General features: G+C 39.0%; 1 protein-coding gene across 1 annotated transcript in view; it reads right to left on the reverse strand.

Moving 5' to 3' along the window:
- The window catches only part of Nup358 (Nucleoporin 358kD), a 343965-nt gene that overhangs the window by 287618 nt on the left and 37660 nt on the right, over nt 1-18687 (reverse strand). Inside the window, exon 2 of the mRNA XM_067157834.2 lies at nt 5895-6120. Coding sequence (XP_067013935.2) covers nt 5895-6120 — 226 coding nt within the window. The remainder of the gene's footprint in view (nt 1-5894; nt 6121-18687) is intronic.

Below are 18687 nucleotides of genomic sequence, written 5' to 3' on the forward strand. Positions count from 1 at the left end.
AAATAATAATACGTACCAGTTATGTACGAAATTTTCCTCTAAGGTGCTATTATACAGGCTAGAACCACAAGCAGATCCACAAATAGGGGAATACCAGGCAGGCTTCAGAAAAGGGAGATCATGCATCGAACAGATCTGGAACTTGAGAACACTTGAAAGTCAAACAAGAAACACTGTATTTTCCTTTGTGGACTTAGAAAAAGCATACGACTCCATAGACAGACAGACAGACGCTCTTTGACGTACTGGAAGAATATGGCATTGACAAATAAACCAGAACACATACAACAGACGCTTACAGACACCACCTCCAAGATAAAGGTCATGGGAGAAATTTCAGAACACTTCCAGATACACACAGGTGTCCAACATGGTGTTAGCAAAATTATCAAGCAGTGGAAGAAACAAGTTAAAGGAATACAGCTGGGAAGAATATTTGAAAATAAAACAATTTTAAAATGTGCATTTGCAGATGACAAAGCCATACTCATGAATAATACACAGGAGGCAAAGGAAGCACTGGGACGCTTGCATGAAATAGCTGCCAATACAGGTCTACAGATATCTTACGAGATATCTTACATGTCATTTTTCAGTAAGGGCAGTAACAAACACCAGGATAAGACAGCAACATTCCTCAGCTGTTTGCAGCACCTTGAACATTAGAAGTACTTGTAGGGGTAGCTGAACTAGGACCAAAATGTAACAGGCTATGCTCAACAGATGAGACCTGTCATCCAAGTTGAAGACCTCACAAATTCAGCAGACCAGCCTCGCCATCTGGGACGAATGGGTTAACTATAATTTTTTTATTTTTTACATGTTGCTTTACGTTGCAACGACGCAGATAGGTCTTATGACAATGATGGTATAGGAAAGGGCTAGGAGTGGAAAGGAAACAGCCATGGCCTTAATTTACCTGGTGTGAAAATGGGAAACCATGGAAAACCATCTTCAGGACTACCGACAGTGGGGTTTGAACCCACTATCCCCCGAAAGCTGGATATTAGCCGCACTTAGGCGAATGCGCTATCAAGCTCGTTTAACTATTACTTAGTCTAAATATTCAGAGATACATTTTAATCATCCTGTCAGGGATGAAGATTTTCTCTTAATGCCAATACTGAAGTGTGCGACATTGTCCCCGTATTATGCTGAAAGTTTTCTATGAATTTCCACTCCTGCTATACCCTCAGGCCACAAAAAAGATTACAGAACACTGTACTGATCTGGTAACGCTGAAACCTACCACAGACGTAGACAACAGTGCCATTAGCAGCTGGTGACCACACGACAGAGCCAACCTACAGACAATTAAGAGCAAAATGGCAGATACATATTGACTTGCCCTTAGGTTTCTGAGAGCTACTGCAGAAGGGATGGCATACTGCAGAGGCATTACAGGGTATTGGCACCTTCCTACAATCCTTTCTCCTTCTCACTACCGTGTTTGTCCAGAACGCTGTATTCTGTTGCAGCGAGCGACAGCTTCTAACTGAGAAGCCGGAAACTCGAAGTAACTCCACACGAATAGCAGGCAACTGCAGTGGGTCTGCCCACGTTTCCATGTCAACCATACCCCTACTTCCCTCTGTCCAGTCACGCAGGCAGTCAACGGCCCCTCCCTTTGCTAGTTGTCGAACGAGTCGTTTAATATTATGACTAGTAAGAGTTAATTTCAGAAACATTCTTCTTGCAATTCCGATTCTGATTTGTACTTCCAGATCCAATTTTTGTGTTAGCCATCATCCCGGTGCCTGAAATGCTCAAGATAGATCCCTTCTCCTATCCACAAATCTCACTCCAGGACGAAGAGAGCAACAAAAAAGGAATCTTTATTCAGCTGTCCTAGACGGTACTACCTTTAAGGGTTCTCAGCCAAGGTTGGAGTAAAGGGCTTAATGGTACAGCAGTAACAGCAGAGCAGACACTCAGTATGGTGCAGTTAATAGAGATGAAAAGCACAGCTACATTTAAAACAAAAACCCTGCTTTAATGATCTTCAAAGGGGAATAATTCCTACACGAAAATCTGGAAAGAAGGCAAGAGCGTCACTTTGGCCAAACAGGAAGAAATTTTCTAACCCGTTATAAAGAACACATAAATGCCAAAAAAAATAACAGATTTCCAGCTATGAGTGAATATGAGTGATTTCAATCACTTAAATCTATAAACCAGGATTTAGAAATTCTAAAGTTAGCCAACAAGGGCATGTTGCTCAACATATATGAACACATCCACATACAACTTGACCAAATATTTAACCTCAACTTAAATAAAATTTCATAACGAATTAATTCTCATCAGCAAATTAATTAACCTTAAGTCAAATATTACGACAAATAAAACATTTTCTACAAGTCCTGCACAAGCAAACGCACACTCCTCACCTGCACGCCCACTAATCCTCACCACAATAACAGTCCTCCCTCACTGCCTGGAAGCAATCCAACGACTACAAGACAGAACAAGGACGAAGCCCACTTAGAAGGGACCGAAGGATGTAGGAGTAAGTATCAGCAATTCATTTGATATTCAACAGTATAAACTCAGTTTTTGCTCCCAGTCACAAACCTTTTTTAACAGCTCAAGCCAGCTCGATGTGTACCTGTATCGACTAGGCTAGCAATGTTTTAGATGTACATCTGCGTGGTATCTGTTGGTTGCAACATGAACTTTTACCTCAGCTCACCGCACAGGGTATCTTTCTATGCAGGGGAGTATCTTCTATCGTAATGTGGCATAGTCTTGGCGTAAAAAGAATTTGTTTCATCAACGTCAATCGTTGTAAACATGGCGGCCTCGTCACATGGTCTGTACTTATCTCATGCAGCTCTCGAATGCATACTAAAAAGTATTGATGAGAATAATCAGAGTGATAATGAAAGTGTTAGTGGTGGTGATTATGCACAGCAGGAAACTATGTGTGATGTACATAATGATAGTAATATAAGTGAATGCTCACCCAAATGACTATGGACATTGTTTTCAAATTTTATTCCCACAAGAAGGTAATTAACAATTTTTTTTCACTTTGGATGCCACCTGTTTGTATGTAGATACATCTGCATGATATGAACTCAGTATCCACTTGTTTTGAACAAAATCAAACAAGTTGTTTAGAAGTTATAGCAATGTTTGTGACACTGTAAAATTGTGCTATTTTTCTAAGATTGATTACCGGTGTAGGGTAAAACTTTTGCAACTTTTAATACCAGCTAGAAGGGTTAATCTCTTTTTTAGACTCCAAATAGAAAATCAACAAGTCAAGCCTTTCTAGCATTTGGCATCTCACCACATAAGCTTTGTCCCAAGTTAAACACGAGAAAAACAAGGGGTTTCCTTCAGTCTTACTTGAATGTCAGTCCATCAACCATTATGCAATGCCATAGGAATGCAATAAGGCAACCTCAAGTTCGTTCAAGCAACAAAATGCTGTATATTAAAAACATTAAACTTGAAAACAGAGGGCATCACGATTGACGCTTCATAATTTAAAACTTATGTGAAAAAGTGTTTAGTATTAAGACAACACAAGTTTTTTTATTTCGTAGCACCAGACTAATGTACATTTTCTAACACATCATCTATTTGTGGTTTGTGAGGAAGAGTTAACAAGTAAAGAAATGTTTACAGTGATTCTGGGAGCTAATATAACGGGAACCGAAAAACTAAAACTTCTAATAATAGGAAAATTGGCGAATCCTCGCTGTTTCTCGGGTGTGAATTACTGGTCACGTACATAAACAACCGCCAAAGTCACGGATGACAAGCTCTATTTACGAACTTCGGCCGAGTGGTATAGACAAGAAGTTTCAACGTAAAGAAACAAAAGGTTAACAGTAACAAACAGAAGAAACTAACAGATTTTTTTCCAAAGGTGTTAAACAAGGTATGTTTCTTTCACTACTGTATGTATTGTATTGTATTGTGTCTTCTAAAAAATGTACTATAATTAAAGTGATGCCGTAAAATATTGCTTGTATATTTTTAAATACTGTTAAATATAATGTATTCAGTGTAAGCCTGTAGATACAAATGATTCAATTATATGCTATACGTGCTCAAAATCTGTATTCTCTATATCTCGATAGCCAAGTAAAATTTAGCTCCCGAGGTGATTCGAGATTTCGAGGTTCCCCTGCATTTGTTTTCAGTAATTTTATGGAATGCCTTTAATCAATGTTATCGTGAACCAGCTGAGGATGACCCCATAGACGTCGAAACATGTACTGGTGTAATAAAAGAAAATACTTTTCCATTATGTATCAATAATGTAAAGTGTTCTTTAAAATGTACAGTAGAAGACCGATAGTCCGGAGGGTTCGGGACCGGCCCAGTGCCGGATTATCGAAAATGCCAGACTACTACGATATAGGTTAAGGCGTACAGCGAAAACAGCTGTAAGACGGCGTTTTGCAGTAAAATGTTTATCAGTAGAATCATTAGTTTAATAACACACTCCTCTTTTCAAACTTCTTGTTTCTTATTGCCATTCCATAACCCTTTCAGATCATGTACGCACAATTGTGAGGGTTCGTATTTTATTAATGTCTGAGCTTATTTGACGTTTTCTTGGCGCTAGACCGGACTGTAGTGCTTGTGCGGGACACGTAGCATGTACTTCAGCTGTTTTTAATTAGTACTTGACCACTAGGGGCAGGAAGGAGAGTTTAAAAACACAGTTCATTAGCAAGATGGCGGGAAGCAGTAATGCCTAAAGTAAGTATTTATTTATTGCATTCATATTAATCTAGAAGCCTTACTGAATATCAGAATATAATCAATGAAGTGTGTAAATTGTGTAGCAAATGTAAATTGTGAACTTACAGCATCGTGCATAATACCATGAGGTTTCGAATGTCTATACGCACATATGTGCGGGCTAGGTTTCCTTACAAGCAATGCATGCAGGAGTGCTGGGTGCTGTCACAAAAAGGACTGTGAAAGCAAAACCCAAGCAAAAAAAAAACTTGTACTCTACATGAGAAATGTAATGTATAAGATTTTAATTGTTTAAAATCATTCCACACTGTAAAATAGAACATTTGATCATGTGCATGTGCATATTCACATGTACTGAGTTGAATTTTTTAACTTTTTTTATTTTTTTGCAAGTAGTGAATGAAGTCCTGACACGCACAATTGTGTGGGTTCTGTTTTTCAGCCAATAGTTCTTATTTTGAAAAATAAACTGTAAAAACATGTATTTGAGAGCATTTTAGTCAGTTTTTGACATACAAACAAAAATTCACATCTCCAGTTTTCTTTCAGGTCTGAAAGGGATAATAATGCCGGAGTTCATAGATGTTTTAATCTTAAGTCTTCCTTTAACATTCAGAGTCTTTCCATCTACAACTTATTTTTCCTTCTGTCCGCTTCCATTTTTGAAGGCATGTTCCCATCCGTTTTTGAACGTGGCCCACGCATTCAATTTTTGTAATATTTTTTTTAACCATATGGTTGGCTTTCCAGTACTCACTCAGTATAGCACACAGCCTTCTAGGATGAATATTTTCAGAGATACTGTAGAGATATTTAAGTAAGTCAATGCATAACAAATGCATTGTATCATATACATTCGCAGTATTGACTTTGAAATATTAAAAAATACACTTTGAATGGTTTTGACAAATAATGCATCAAATTGTTCACGAGAGATCATTATTAAGAGATAACATTTAGAAAATCCTGGAATGGTGCCGAACCATCGGGCGTACCGGACTGTTGAATGCCAGACTAATGGAATTCTACTGTATTAAAAGGTGGAGCAAGTAAATTATTCTTTTAGAAGCAAACAGTTTGTAAGTTAATACAGAAAAAATTTAAGATTTATTAGATGTTCATCAGGCGATTGCAGAGCTAATTTACCAGTACTGCTCACATAAACTCACCTTTCAACACCAGATCTGATTGTTTTCTGTCCAACATCAGGGAACACTTGTATTGAGCCAGTGCTTTATCCTTCTGGCCCAGAGCTTCCAAAGCTTGACCGAGTAGTTTGTGGCCACATGCTGAGTTATCTCGTACAGACAAGAAACCAGTTGCATAGCGACGAGCTGACTCATAGTCGCCCACCTGGTAGTATAGCTTGGCCAGGTTGTAGTATTTTAATATTCTCTGGAAAAAAAAGGAAGTGAGAAAAGAATAGGATTATTAAATCACACCTAAAATATGCACGAACAGGACAGTAAAAATCAACTTCTGGGCATTGCACAAGTATTCAAATATAAAGAACTTTAATAAGAGCACACTGCCTAAAACTTTGAATCCAAATAAACCTACCACAGTGTGAAAAATTACATACAGTAAAACACCAGTTTTGGAAAATTCCACTTCCGGCAACAGGAAAAGGGAATGTCATGTAAAACAACTACTGTAACACATACACATATGCTCTTAATTGGACAGGGACTTCATTTCCCTCATATATAAATTCACCACTAAACCACAGAAATTTCTTTTCAGGCAATTCGAAAATTCAATAGCACAAGAGTAAAATCAGTAACTTTGTTCTCTGCACATTTCACATATTCAAAATATTGCACACCCTCTTACCCATCCTTTGTTCAAAGTGTTCACAAATGGGACTGTTCAGGATAGAGCTCCATTGTGTTCCTTCCTCTTCCTGTATTTTCTCACTTTTCAAATGAAAAACCTCAGTTTTGGGGTGTTATTTTTTATAGTTCAAGAGGTAGCCTACAATAAACATTGCAGAGAGGATTAGGAAAGTTCTCTTCCTTGCTGCTGCAGTCTTTATAGATTCAGAGTACAGTTTGAATCTGCAGAGCGCGAGTGCATTTTTCGAAGTTTTGTAATTTGATTGCTTGTAAAAGACTGCAAAAGACTGACAGAGAGAAAGTGGTAGTAATAGAATATTCAGGAAGAAAAATACGAGAATTCGTGAAGTAGCGGATTGTTTTGGAATAAGGAGAACTGAAACAGCTGGTATTTTAAAGAAGCACTAACAAATATGCAAATTGAAAATGTTCATGACAATAAGTGCAAATTTTAATGAAGTGACACCAAAGGTGTGTATGTTCGCAAGTGTTTTTTGTTTTGTTTTTTATGATACTGTAGAATACATAGAATGTTTCAATAAATGTGTGCAAGAAAAACGGCAGTTTCCAGAAAATAATCCATTGCAATCCGTACCCTGTAAATATGCCTTTCCAAAACAGACACCTCCATATTAAGGAGGAAAGCAACTCCCCTTAGGTGTCCGTGCAAGAGGTTTTTCTGTTATCTATTGCAAGCCTGGACAACATGTCCATCACCAACCCTTTTTGAGTGAGAAATATTGAAAGTACCTGCTCTGCTACTTAGCTTGCTAGTGAAATTCATCAGAAATACTAAGTTCTCAATCTAGAACCCCAAGGAAGACAGGGTGACACGATTGACTTTATTTCCACCTAACAAAATCAATTTCAACTTACGATTATGGACCTTTCACAATACAATTTCAATCATTTACCAAACTTGCAGGATAAAGATATGCTTAACACTGTCCGGTAGATTTTCATTATGGATGTAGCAAGCAAAGGCGGTTTGTTGTTGATCAAAACCTTCTTTTAAACAGGAACTACTCTGAGGGTTCCTAATTCCAAACTAAGTTTCACCAAACTGTTTCCTTATCTTATTTATTTTATATTATATGCTTTCAATGGAAAAGCATTGCTGGCGAACAAGTAGGACAAGATTACTGGCTTCTTGACAATGTCGTATTGCACAAACGATAAAATTAACTGCTAACTTGAATGCAAACATTTGACCATCCCCGAGAGAGGGCCAAGCTGGGTTGCAAGATCTTTGTTTCACTACGAGAAAAAACAAAGTTTCAACTCCATTTTTGGAAGTATTCTGGCAGCAACTGGTGAACTGTAAAGGGGAGATCAAGTTTGAACAATGAAAAAAAGACCTGATAAGCCAACAGTCTGGGAGCGTGGAAGATCAAACTTTTTAACGAAGAGAAAGTTCATAAAGGCTTAAAAAGTTGCTGCTTTAGTGACTGGCTTAGCAAGATGAAAATGAAAATACACAGCCTGCTTCCAGTCATTTGACCAGGTCAGTAATGAAATGAAGCCCCCATCTAGCGAAGAGGATAGGATCTGTGCCAGCTGCCGAAGCCTCTCACACTCGTCTGGGGGCAATGATTAATGACCGACAGATGAAATGAAATTATACTGGAGAGTGTTGCTGGAATGAAAGATAACAGAAAAACCGAAGTACCCGAAGAAGGAAAAAAAAAAAAAAAAAAAACCCTATCCGCCTAGACTCTGTCCAGCAAAAATCTCACATGGAGTGACTGATTTGAACCATGGAACCCGCGGTGAGAGGCTGCCGCCTCAACCACGGAGGATTCTGACTTAGCAAGATACAAAACAAATGGGTATACACTGACTGAGGGTCCCATACTTGAAATAAAATTGAGCGACATTTTCCAAGTAGCTGGCTGAAAGAACTCTGCTAATGGCTGAAATCACTTCCAGAATTCAACACAGACTTCATTATCAATTACGGAACAATGAAAAATAACCAATTAGACCAATGGTGTGCAACACAGCAATAGCCTTGCTCTGAACGGCTACATTCCCTTCGACAGGCTCTATGCTAAGCACCCCTGATGCGCTAGACCAAAAGGGTTTGCACTAGCCAGGATGTGTGCAGACCAACAAACTCCCAGTATTTACGACAACAGTTGGTAGCACCGAGTAAAGCAGGCTGGGAACAGTATTGTCCTCCATACTTTCCGTACCACAATATTACTGTGTTTGCCCAGGACCTTTACCGAACTTGTACTGCATTGAAGCCTTTGGTTCAGAGGGTTCTGGTTTCCTCTTACGCCTAATATTCCTGTTCTAGCTGCACCCCAAAGTTTCCAGTATCTTATCACTAGGATATGAAAACAAGCCCACCTTGAGAAGAGTCAGTGTCGGCTGTGGAGTTGGATAGCAACATTGCAGCTGTCATCAGACTTGTTCTTGAAGTGAACACAACGAAGAGTAATGTTGATTCTTGTCATTTTAAGGGGCCTGACATCTAGGTCATCGGCCCAAAGCGTAACGTTAAAGTGCGGCCGATGTTTAGTAGTGCTGAGGAAACCCCTGTGTAGAACAGCCACGTTCACAGATGACTGAACTGAGATAAGTGAATTAACTGTGTTGACTGTTTGAGTTACCAAACTCATCTGGAGTTGAGCCAAGTGAACAGCAGTCGTGCGTTGTTAGTCAAGAGCCGTATGTTGAAACCTGTCTGTGTGTAGCTGCTGTGTGAAATGACCGAGCATGTGAAATGAAAATAAAGAGAGCCTTCCATTAGGATCATCACCATCCAGGTAATACCAGCAAAACAGACTACCTACTGTGAGGAAGACACAGACTTAGTAAGTCAAATTAGGGAACTGATGTCATTCATTCACAAATATAATTGTGTTTGTATACAGTGTGGTACTACTTGGGTCATTCTGAATTCAACTGGTAAAACAGCATTTTATTTTTAATGGTATATTAAAGCAGCTGTTACCCGCAGCTTCGCTTGCGTGGATTTTGTAATTTGATAAAAGTAATCATTCCTCCATACTGCAGTAAGATAGTATCGGAAACTCCATAAAGTATAAAAAATCACCGAAACACTGAGTCTCTTTTACCCCAGAACCTCATAAACCACGTTTGTGGTATTGCATTTTGAGGGTAAGATGACCAGGCTACTGGCAGAGCTAACTCTGGAACATGCAACATAGAACTGTATATGTGAGAAACAGTCCACTCTCAAGTCGAAAAGAAAAAAGTGTATTTTTAAAGGAGGTTCCAAATACCTATTTCCACGTCTGTAATATCAGTTTTTAAGAAATAAGCACTTTCATAAAAAGAATCCAACTTCACTTCTTTCCAACCCCAACCCTTATGTGGATTTTCCAAAAACAAAAATGCGTGCTTCTTTACTTTTAACCTTTAATTACTCGCGCGGGGTCTTTGAGGCCCCACTCCCTTTTTAAATTGTTATATTTTCCCGAAGTGACTACGTGTGACCTTGACACTTGCAGTAGCTTCATGTAGTGGGGAGGGGGGCTCAGTTCAGTAGATGGCTCACTGTTGCCAAGTAAGGTACTCAGTGGAGAGCAGTGACCAGGCGTGGAAGACCCCACGCGAGTAATTACGTATGAAAATAAAATATGTTCATATTCTTGCACATATTGCTTATAACTAACTATTTGTTTAGTTTTGATGATGTGAACGTGTAATACACATATTTTGGCCAGTATCTAAACCTCTTGTAAAGTCTGTGAATTGCTAATATACAAAAGTAAGCCTATAACCTACAGTATAAGGCGCTTCTACTTTGACATGAGATACAGTGCAGCAAATAGAGTGGGTTACTTCGATTTGTATTTCGCTTTCAGATGAATACGGTTGGAAGGCACAGTCGTCAAGTACAGGATATTGAACAGTGGCTTTTAGAAGAAGAAGAAGAAGTCTATTATGATGATGATGATGATGTCCCAGTTGCTTCTGATTCTGATCCAGACTGTGAAATATTGAGCAATCATAAAGCGGTAATACTGATCTCCAGAATCCATCATGATAGCTATTGAAGAGGTTGAGAAGGAGAAATCGGAAATAGTTCTGCTTTATAAAAGCACGAAAGGTGGTGTAGACACAAATAACAAGTTATGCCAAACTTACAACGTAGCACGACGAACCAACAAATGGACACTCGTTGTTTTCTATCATCTCTTCAATGTGGTTGGTATCAACGCTTTCGTTGTATGTGAATTCAATTCAAGCCACGAGAAAAACATCCCAAGGAGAGTATTTTTGAAAGAGCTGGCGAAAGAACTTATGAAACCATGGCTGTTGGTACGTGCTGCTATACCTAGCCTGCCTAGAAATCTCAAGAAAAGACTACGTATAGATGATGGTGACAGGGAAAATGTAGAGGAGCCAGACAATTCAAGAAAGAGTTGCGTGATTTGCCTTAGGTCAAATGAGAGGAAAATAAAAACTAGATGTGTAAAATGCAAGGAACATGTCTGTGGGGAGCACATGAAGAAAATATGTGAGAATTGTGTGTAATATGAGAAAAATACTATTTTCATGAACTTAATGTCACTTAATGTGTATTGATTTCTTGTAAACATCCTTTTTAATGTTATGCAGTGTTTGCAGTAAAATAAGATGCAATTGTATTGTAATTAGGGTATTTTTTCAATGCATACTGTCCCGGAGGCCTTAAAGACCCCACGCGAGTAATAAAGGGGGGAAAATGAGCGCAAGTACCTAAGGGTTAAAGTAGATTCCAAATACCCATTTTTACGTCTGTAACACATTAAGTTTTCGAGATACACTCATTTTTAAAACTCTCCGCCCTTTTTCACTCTTCACCTCACCTGAAGTGATTTTTTCAAAAACAAAAAAATACTTTATTTTTAAAGGAGATTCCATGCACAATTTTTTACGTCTGTAAAATCGCCAGTTACTGAGATATAAATATACTCGTAAAAAGGATTCAACTCCTCTTTCACTTATTTTTAACCACTTTCCGAAAACAAAAAAAATACATATTTATTTATAAAGGAGATTCCGAATACCGATTCTCAAGTCTTTAAACTGTTAAAAGTTTTCGAGATATAGATATACTCATTCTAAAAATCCATCCTGTTCACCCCCTTAGCGACGGAATATCAAATTCCTTCCTTAGTGAGCACCTACACTGTAATGTAAATGTATCCCCAACATTTCATTATGACCAGTGGTTTTGGCTCGGCGATGATGAATCAGTCAGGACATGTTATTTAATGTGCAGATTGAAAATTATACACTTTTTATATAGAACTAACATCTGAGGGAAAAAAACCTATTTGGAAGTTTGTTTTTAAAAAATGTTATTTGGCTTTTCGTCTCACGAACTACTTTCACGATTTTCGGAGACGCGGAGGTGCCGGAATTTTAATCCCGCAGGAGTTCCGTGCCAGTAAATCTACTCACATGAGGCTGACGAATTTAAGCACCTTCACATACCACCTGATTGAGCCAAGATCGAACCTGTCACGTTGGGTTGAGAAGCAAAGACGATAATATGAGAACGCCAGCGCCCGAACCGCCCGAGCCACTCATCCCGGCTATAAAAAATAATTTGTATTAATCGCAAATATCTCAAGTAATTCTACGCACTGTAAAATTCCATAAAACATAAAGGATAGAAAATTATATGTTTATGTTTGTTATATACAGTTTTAGGAAGAGTTAATATTAACGGAAAATTTGGACATTTCCGGTTTTGATGTTCCTAGGCTATCTTGGGAAAATTTCCATTAAATGCATTCAATATTCCACTTCCTCAGTCTGACAATAGCTTACATTCAATAAGATTAAATTCCTGAACCCGAAAATACATGTGCCTAACGATTTTAACCAAAATAGATAATGCCACAGAATGACCACAGAAATGCATAAACAGATTGCATTAAATGGAGAAAAGATGTGCATACCATTATTATTAGCTGTTGCTGAACAATTTCCAACTCCATTTTCTATTTTTTTAAATGCGAACGACGCTTCTGTGTCATTATACACGCAATAAATTGAAACCGCCCATAATTTTTATAACCTCTTTCAGAAGCTACAACGTCAAATATGAAACTAACACGTTTCAAGATCAAAACCAAGTAGAGTATGTCGAAAGTGACAACACTCGCTTGAAGATAGTGACTAAGCGCTGACAGGCCTATGCAAGGGTGCCAACTTGTAGGTAGCTGCAAAGCAAGGGAAATCTAGGAGGTTTTACGTGAAGAAGTGACTTCCTATTCCAAAAACTTCAGGTCGTCGGCATATGAAATACAGTCCAGCTTGTTGAGAAGCGAAGGAGAATATTTCTGTTCTACAGTTACAGGCATTATAGAAATGTTTATTCACAATAAAGCAGCTAGCCTGTCCGTCAATTTACATAAAACGTACATGTCTAACGTTAAATAAAATCGCATTCCAGATTTTGTTGATTAAAAAATGTCGTAAAATACGAGAAGCTCTCGTCAAATCAGTTGAGGTTTTCCAGTATAATAATAATAATAACGGATTTAAGGGGTCAAGGAGGATATGGAGGAAAATAATATATCACAGCAGGTAGTATACAACAGACAGGAATACAGAAAAATCATCAACAAAATTAAGGGATTCCAAGATCAAAGTAGCAAAAAACGGACCGGCAACAACTGGTCACGAGAACGTAAAGAAGCCCACTCCGAAAGGATGAAGAAGTACTGGGCCGATCGAAAGAGGAAGAATCGTAAATGAATGATGCTTAACGTGGTCCATAGTAGACCCATTCGAAAACAAGAAGAATGACGGATTTACGCCCAATAAAATGATAGAAGTTCTTCCAGCACACATCCATTTCTTTAACCACTAACGCCCGGTTTGAGTGACCATGGCAGGAAAATAAACCACTGCAGTCCTTTTCCTGACATCCCTCTTTGCTCATTTGTGATACGCCCGTTCCGAGGGGCCAAAAGTCCATGGAGACAAGTGAGGACAAAGACCGATAATAAAGTACTTCTCTCACACAAACAATCTAGATATGTGGATTTAGAGCTCAAAATTACGCTACTCTACAGGCACAAACGCGCCAAAGTTAAAATGATAAAATCTGTGTGTGCTACGTAAAGCAAATTGCAAAAAAAGTGATAAAATATGATACTTGCGTTCATGAAGGAGTTACGTGTTTATATTGCAGCATCTGCCGCGCGGCTATCGTCAGCATATAACCGTCTCTGGAAGATGAGCTCACGTGTAAACTATCGCTCAGCGGCTGGCTGAAGTCCTTTAATTAAAAATAAGAATTACAGCCATCTGTGTAGTATAACGAAACGAATATACCAGCCCCTGCATTCTGACACTGCAGAACCTATTTACAGAAAGAGAAAGCAGGGTGAAAAAAATCGAAACAGGGAAAAGTAAACTGATCAAAATAATGTGTTCCTAAAATACAACAAAACTCTTTCATTGGTTTTCTCCGCAAGTACAGAAGTGCTTGTTTTCCATAAGGAGCTAATATCTTTCAAAGGACAGGATGATATTTATGTCAATACTCCTCCAAACTCGGAATATCAAACTATTTTCGTTAAAGCTGCATATCGAGAGTTTCCCATTACAAACAATTTGTTCTATATTCTACAGCTGACAAACCCTTCAACTCAAAGTAAAGAAGGGAAGAGACCGATATAAGCGTTCGAAACAAATTTGTACTGTGTCAATGGAATTGATTCTAATAGGTCGCAAACACAAAAAGCACGCTTAGGTCAAGCTATTATAGTAGTTTCACTGCTTTGCCTTTTTCCAAATTGCAAGGGGTCGGTACTTCGTCTGGTTTAACTGAAACCTAGTTTTACGGCCGAATACCTTTCCTGACGCCAACCCTATGCAGAAGGATGTATTCACTACTGCACGTTTCTGTAATAGCTGGTGGTGTAGTGTGGCCTATGTAAATTAATATGCGTATATTAAGACAAAAAAAACCTCAGCCCTCCAGCCAGAATTGCCTAGCCGGTTAAAACCCCCGACGCGATTGGTAATCGAGCCCGCTGAAAACCGAAGGGCAGTATTTCAAACTTCAGTTTCCGCGAGTCCATGTTTACTGGAAACGTTGCTAGCTAAGAGAATAACGCTAAGAGAATACGAGTTTTCGTAGTTCCACCTTATGAGACTCTTATTCTCCTCATTCAAATGGTCGGGCCTACACAATTGCCTTCTCATTCAAACAACTATTTCCATGTCGGCGATGCTCAAGAGGTTTTTTTTTAAAATGATATTTGTTCGTGGTATCGACCTCTGTAGATCTTTTGACACTACTTTCACCATATGATAGGAACCTGCGTGTAAGTGGAATTGCGGAAGTGCAGAGTGTCGAATGTGAGGAAAGGAACGTTAAGGACGACACTAACACCCAGTCCCCAGGCCAGGGGTATTAATTATTTACAATTAAAAACACCTGACCCAGCCGGGAATCGAATCCGGGGCCGCCAGGTGACAGGCGGACGCGTTGCAAGTTAATAAATTAGTTCCGAATCGCCTGAAACTGAGGAGGGAGCACTCTTATCGCAATTCAGTAAGTCTGATACATGCATTATATTTTCCTCATATTTGATTATTACTACACTAAATAAATTTATTTTGTCCTAGACGTTAACAATGCAATATAGTCTAGGACAATATTTATCTTCCCTTTCCTTAGCTTATGTAATGTTTACTTTTGTGTCATTACGTCTTTTGGAGTATCCTACCATTAACAGCATGCCTTATGACAGAAAATTAGTGAATAAATCCGTTATAGAACCTGCGGTACACTATTAACATGACCTCAAAGATTTCTTACGTACAAGACCAACAGAACTTCACTGCCGGAATATTGATTTTCCGAAAAGTAATTTACAAATGCGTTCATTACAATTAAATATGTACATGTATTACAATGTGTGTCCTGCTCCTTGGATGAAATGGTCGGCATTATTGCCTTCGATTTAGAAGGTCCCGGTTTCGATTCGTGGCCGAATGAGGAATTTTAACTACTCCTGGCTAACTCCTCCGACTTGGGGACTGGAGGTTCGTGTTTGTCCCTATACGCACCTCTTCCTATAAATATATTTATAAAACACTACACTACCACCACAAAAACGAGCAACACTGAATGCATACCTCCACATATAGTAGTATCAGGAAAAGAATCCTGCTGTAAAACAGGTCCAAGACCACTTTCGCAACACAGATTGCAACTGTGACCCTATCAACGTGTGGGGAAAGCGAAAGATAATTTATTGTATTTTATAATTTAATTTTGGGTTCATTAAATTCATATTGCAGAGCATCCAAGTTTTGCGTATTTTTTGGCCGGCAGTGTAATATTTCCGGATATAAGAAACATATGCAATTGATGAAAGGAAATTATCGTTTCCTTCTGGAAACTATTTTTATTTTTTTAATATTAGGACGTTTGTGAAAAATGTAATAATCGCGAATTTATCCGAACTAACTGGTAGGAAATTATATTTTCCACAACTTTTCATTGAACAGTTTTTCGATAAAGATAATCTTAAATGGAGAAATTGCCTGTTTTGGTCGCCTTAATATTGAAACACCACTATATACTAAACAATATATAGCCCAGTAAGTAGTACTCAACCCGGCAATCCCTGAGTTACGAGAAATTATGTTCCTATGACGAGACAGAATTACATTTGGATTTACGTCGCACCGACACTTAGGTCTTACGGCGACGATTGGACAGGAAAGGGCTATGAGTGGTCGTGGCCTTAAGGTACAGCCCCAGCATTTGCCTGGAGTGAAAATGGGAAACCACGGAAAAACCATCTTCAGGGCTGCCGACAGTGGGGTTCGAACCCACTATCTCCCGAATGCAAGCTCACAGCTGCGCGCCCCTAACCGCAAGGCCAACTCACGCTGTGATGTGACAGAAAATAAACAGCCTAGCTCAATTCAGAATACATAAATTGAGTTAAAAATAGAGTATGATTCAAACAATTGAAGTGTTCAGAAAAAAATTATGTTTCTATATGTAGATAACCTGGAACGTAATTTAAAGACTGCTAACAAGGGAACGCAGAGCTGAACACTTTCAAAACTTCCAACGCTCACTGTAGTGTCAAACGTTATGAGTTGGCAATCCTGCTTCAACCGCCCAAAGCACAATAAGCGCGCAGGAGAGCCATTGCCACATGCGGGACTTCCCCTCACCCAAATCGCATCACTCAACGCCGCTCTATGTATCGAGAAGCGGCCAACGTTGATAAAGCATTCCACGCAAGAAGACTCATCACGTAGACCTATCACAAAACCAAAACTGAGTTTGATATAACTGCAAATAGAATCAAGCTTGGTCAGTTTTCTAAGAAATGACAATTCAAAATGACGGCAAGTTATTTTTCTTTCTTTCGGCGAGCAATTCCAAACCCGTAAACCGCTGTATTTGTGTCAATGGATAACCCTCGTTCTACTGATTCCGAAAGGGTTGATACAATTCAGAAACCCTAAAACTGTTAATCCTACCAAAATACACCGAAATGGTAAAAATTACTCATTTTCTGGGCTAAATAGGCTACTGCCCCTGCTTCTCCCCAACTGATTGCCGTTGGTATTTGGTATGGACTAACCCAATTTTACAGCCGAATGCGGTTCCTCACCGCTTTTCTCACACCCCGGTATGTTCCCGGAATCGATCTGCATAGCATAATGTGGACTTTACCTGTTTCACAGCCGAATTCTCTTGAATGAATTCACTATTGCGTGTTTCTGCTTATGATGCATTTTTTTTTTTTTTATCCAAGTTGCTTTACGTCCCACCGACACATATGGCGACGATGGGATGGGAAAGGGCTACGAGTGGGAAGGAAGCAGCCGTGGTCTTAAGGTACAGCCCCAGCATTTGCCTGGTATGAAAATTGGAAACTACGGAAAACCATCTTCGGGGCTGCCGACAGTTGGGCTTCGAACCCACTATCTCCCGGATGCAAGCTCACAGCTGTGCGTTCCTAACCGCACCGCCAACTAGCCCGGTACGTTCATTTTCAACGCATAGGCTTGTATTTACCGAAATAACGGCGTTCCTTCACAACCAAAAAGGAGGGAAAACTCGTGCGGTTTACTGTCATTGGAACAACGGCAATGGTTCTTAAAATGTTGTAAATTTGGGCTGAAGATTTATTTTTTCACAATGTTTAGGGAATATCTCATTCTTTTCCTCGTAGACCTTCACTCCAACACTATGCAATTACCAGTTACTAACTTCGCTAAGGAGCTTCATAAACGACTCAATTCTGAATACATCTCTCAGTGCCAACTTTTACGGTTTTAAGTGCAAACCTGCATGCATATTTTGGACAATTTTACTGCACATAAATCCTCGTTCTAGTAATATGCCTCCCATGCAAACCTTGTTATTAACAATCCGGGTTTCTTGCTACCCAGCTGCATAGCACATCCTAAACTCAGGGTAGCGGGACTGAATTCCAGCACGATCAGTTGGGATGTAAACAGTGAGTCAACGAATAAGACTCAAAACGCAACAGGCCGCTCATGGAGGTTTCTCCCAAATTGACAGAAAAGTAAAATAGATCATCAATGAGAAACTTATCGAGAGTTTTTCTTACACTTATTACAATATTTCATTTCAATATATCAATTATTTCCCCTTATCCAGCCGGATCGGGGTATTTACGGCACTTCTCTATCTTTCCTTCCACGATCTTGTCCCAGTCTAAATTTCGTCTTATGCCGCTCTTCACTGATTCAATCCACCTTATTCTACGTCTTCCTCTTGCTCCCTTGGCCACGCACTTGGCTTCCAGCATCTGTCTTTGAATTCTATTCTCCTAGATCCTCTTCACATGTCCAAACCACCTTAGTTTATTTTTTTCAACTCTCTCATTTAGCTTTCCTATTTCAACTTCCTAAATTCTTCATTTCTCACTTTGTCTTTCCTAGCATATTTCTGAGGAATTTCATCCCTATGGCTTGAATTCTACTCTCTTGCCTGCTAGCGAAAGTCCAAGTCTCAGCTGCGTAAGTCAGTATGGGTACATAATGCATTATCGTTTTACTTTTCCTTGGTATTTCTTTGCTCCAAACAATTTTTCTTACAATTTGGTGGAATGCATTACTCTGCTGTACCCTCCTTTTAATC

This window comes from Anabrus simplex, chromosome 14 (genome assembly GCF_040414725.1).
Source record: "Anabrus simplex isolate iqAnaSimp1 chromosome 14, ASM4041472v1, whole genome shotgun sequence".
NCBI classification, from domain to species: Eukaryota; Metazoa; Arthropoda; class Insecta; order Orthoptera; family Tettigoniidae; genus Anabrus; species Anabrus simplex.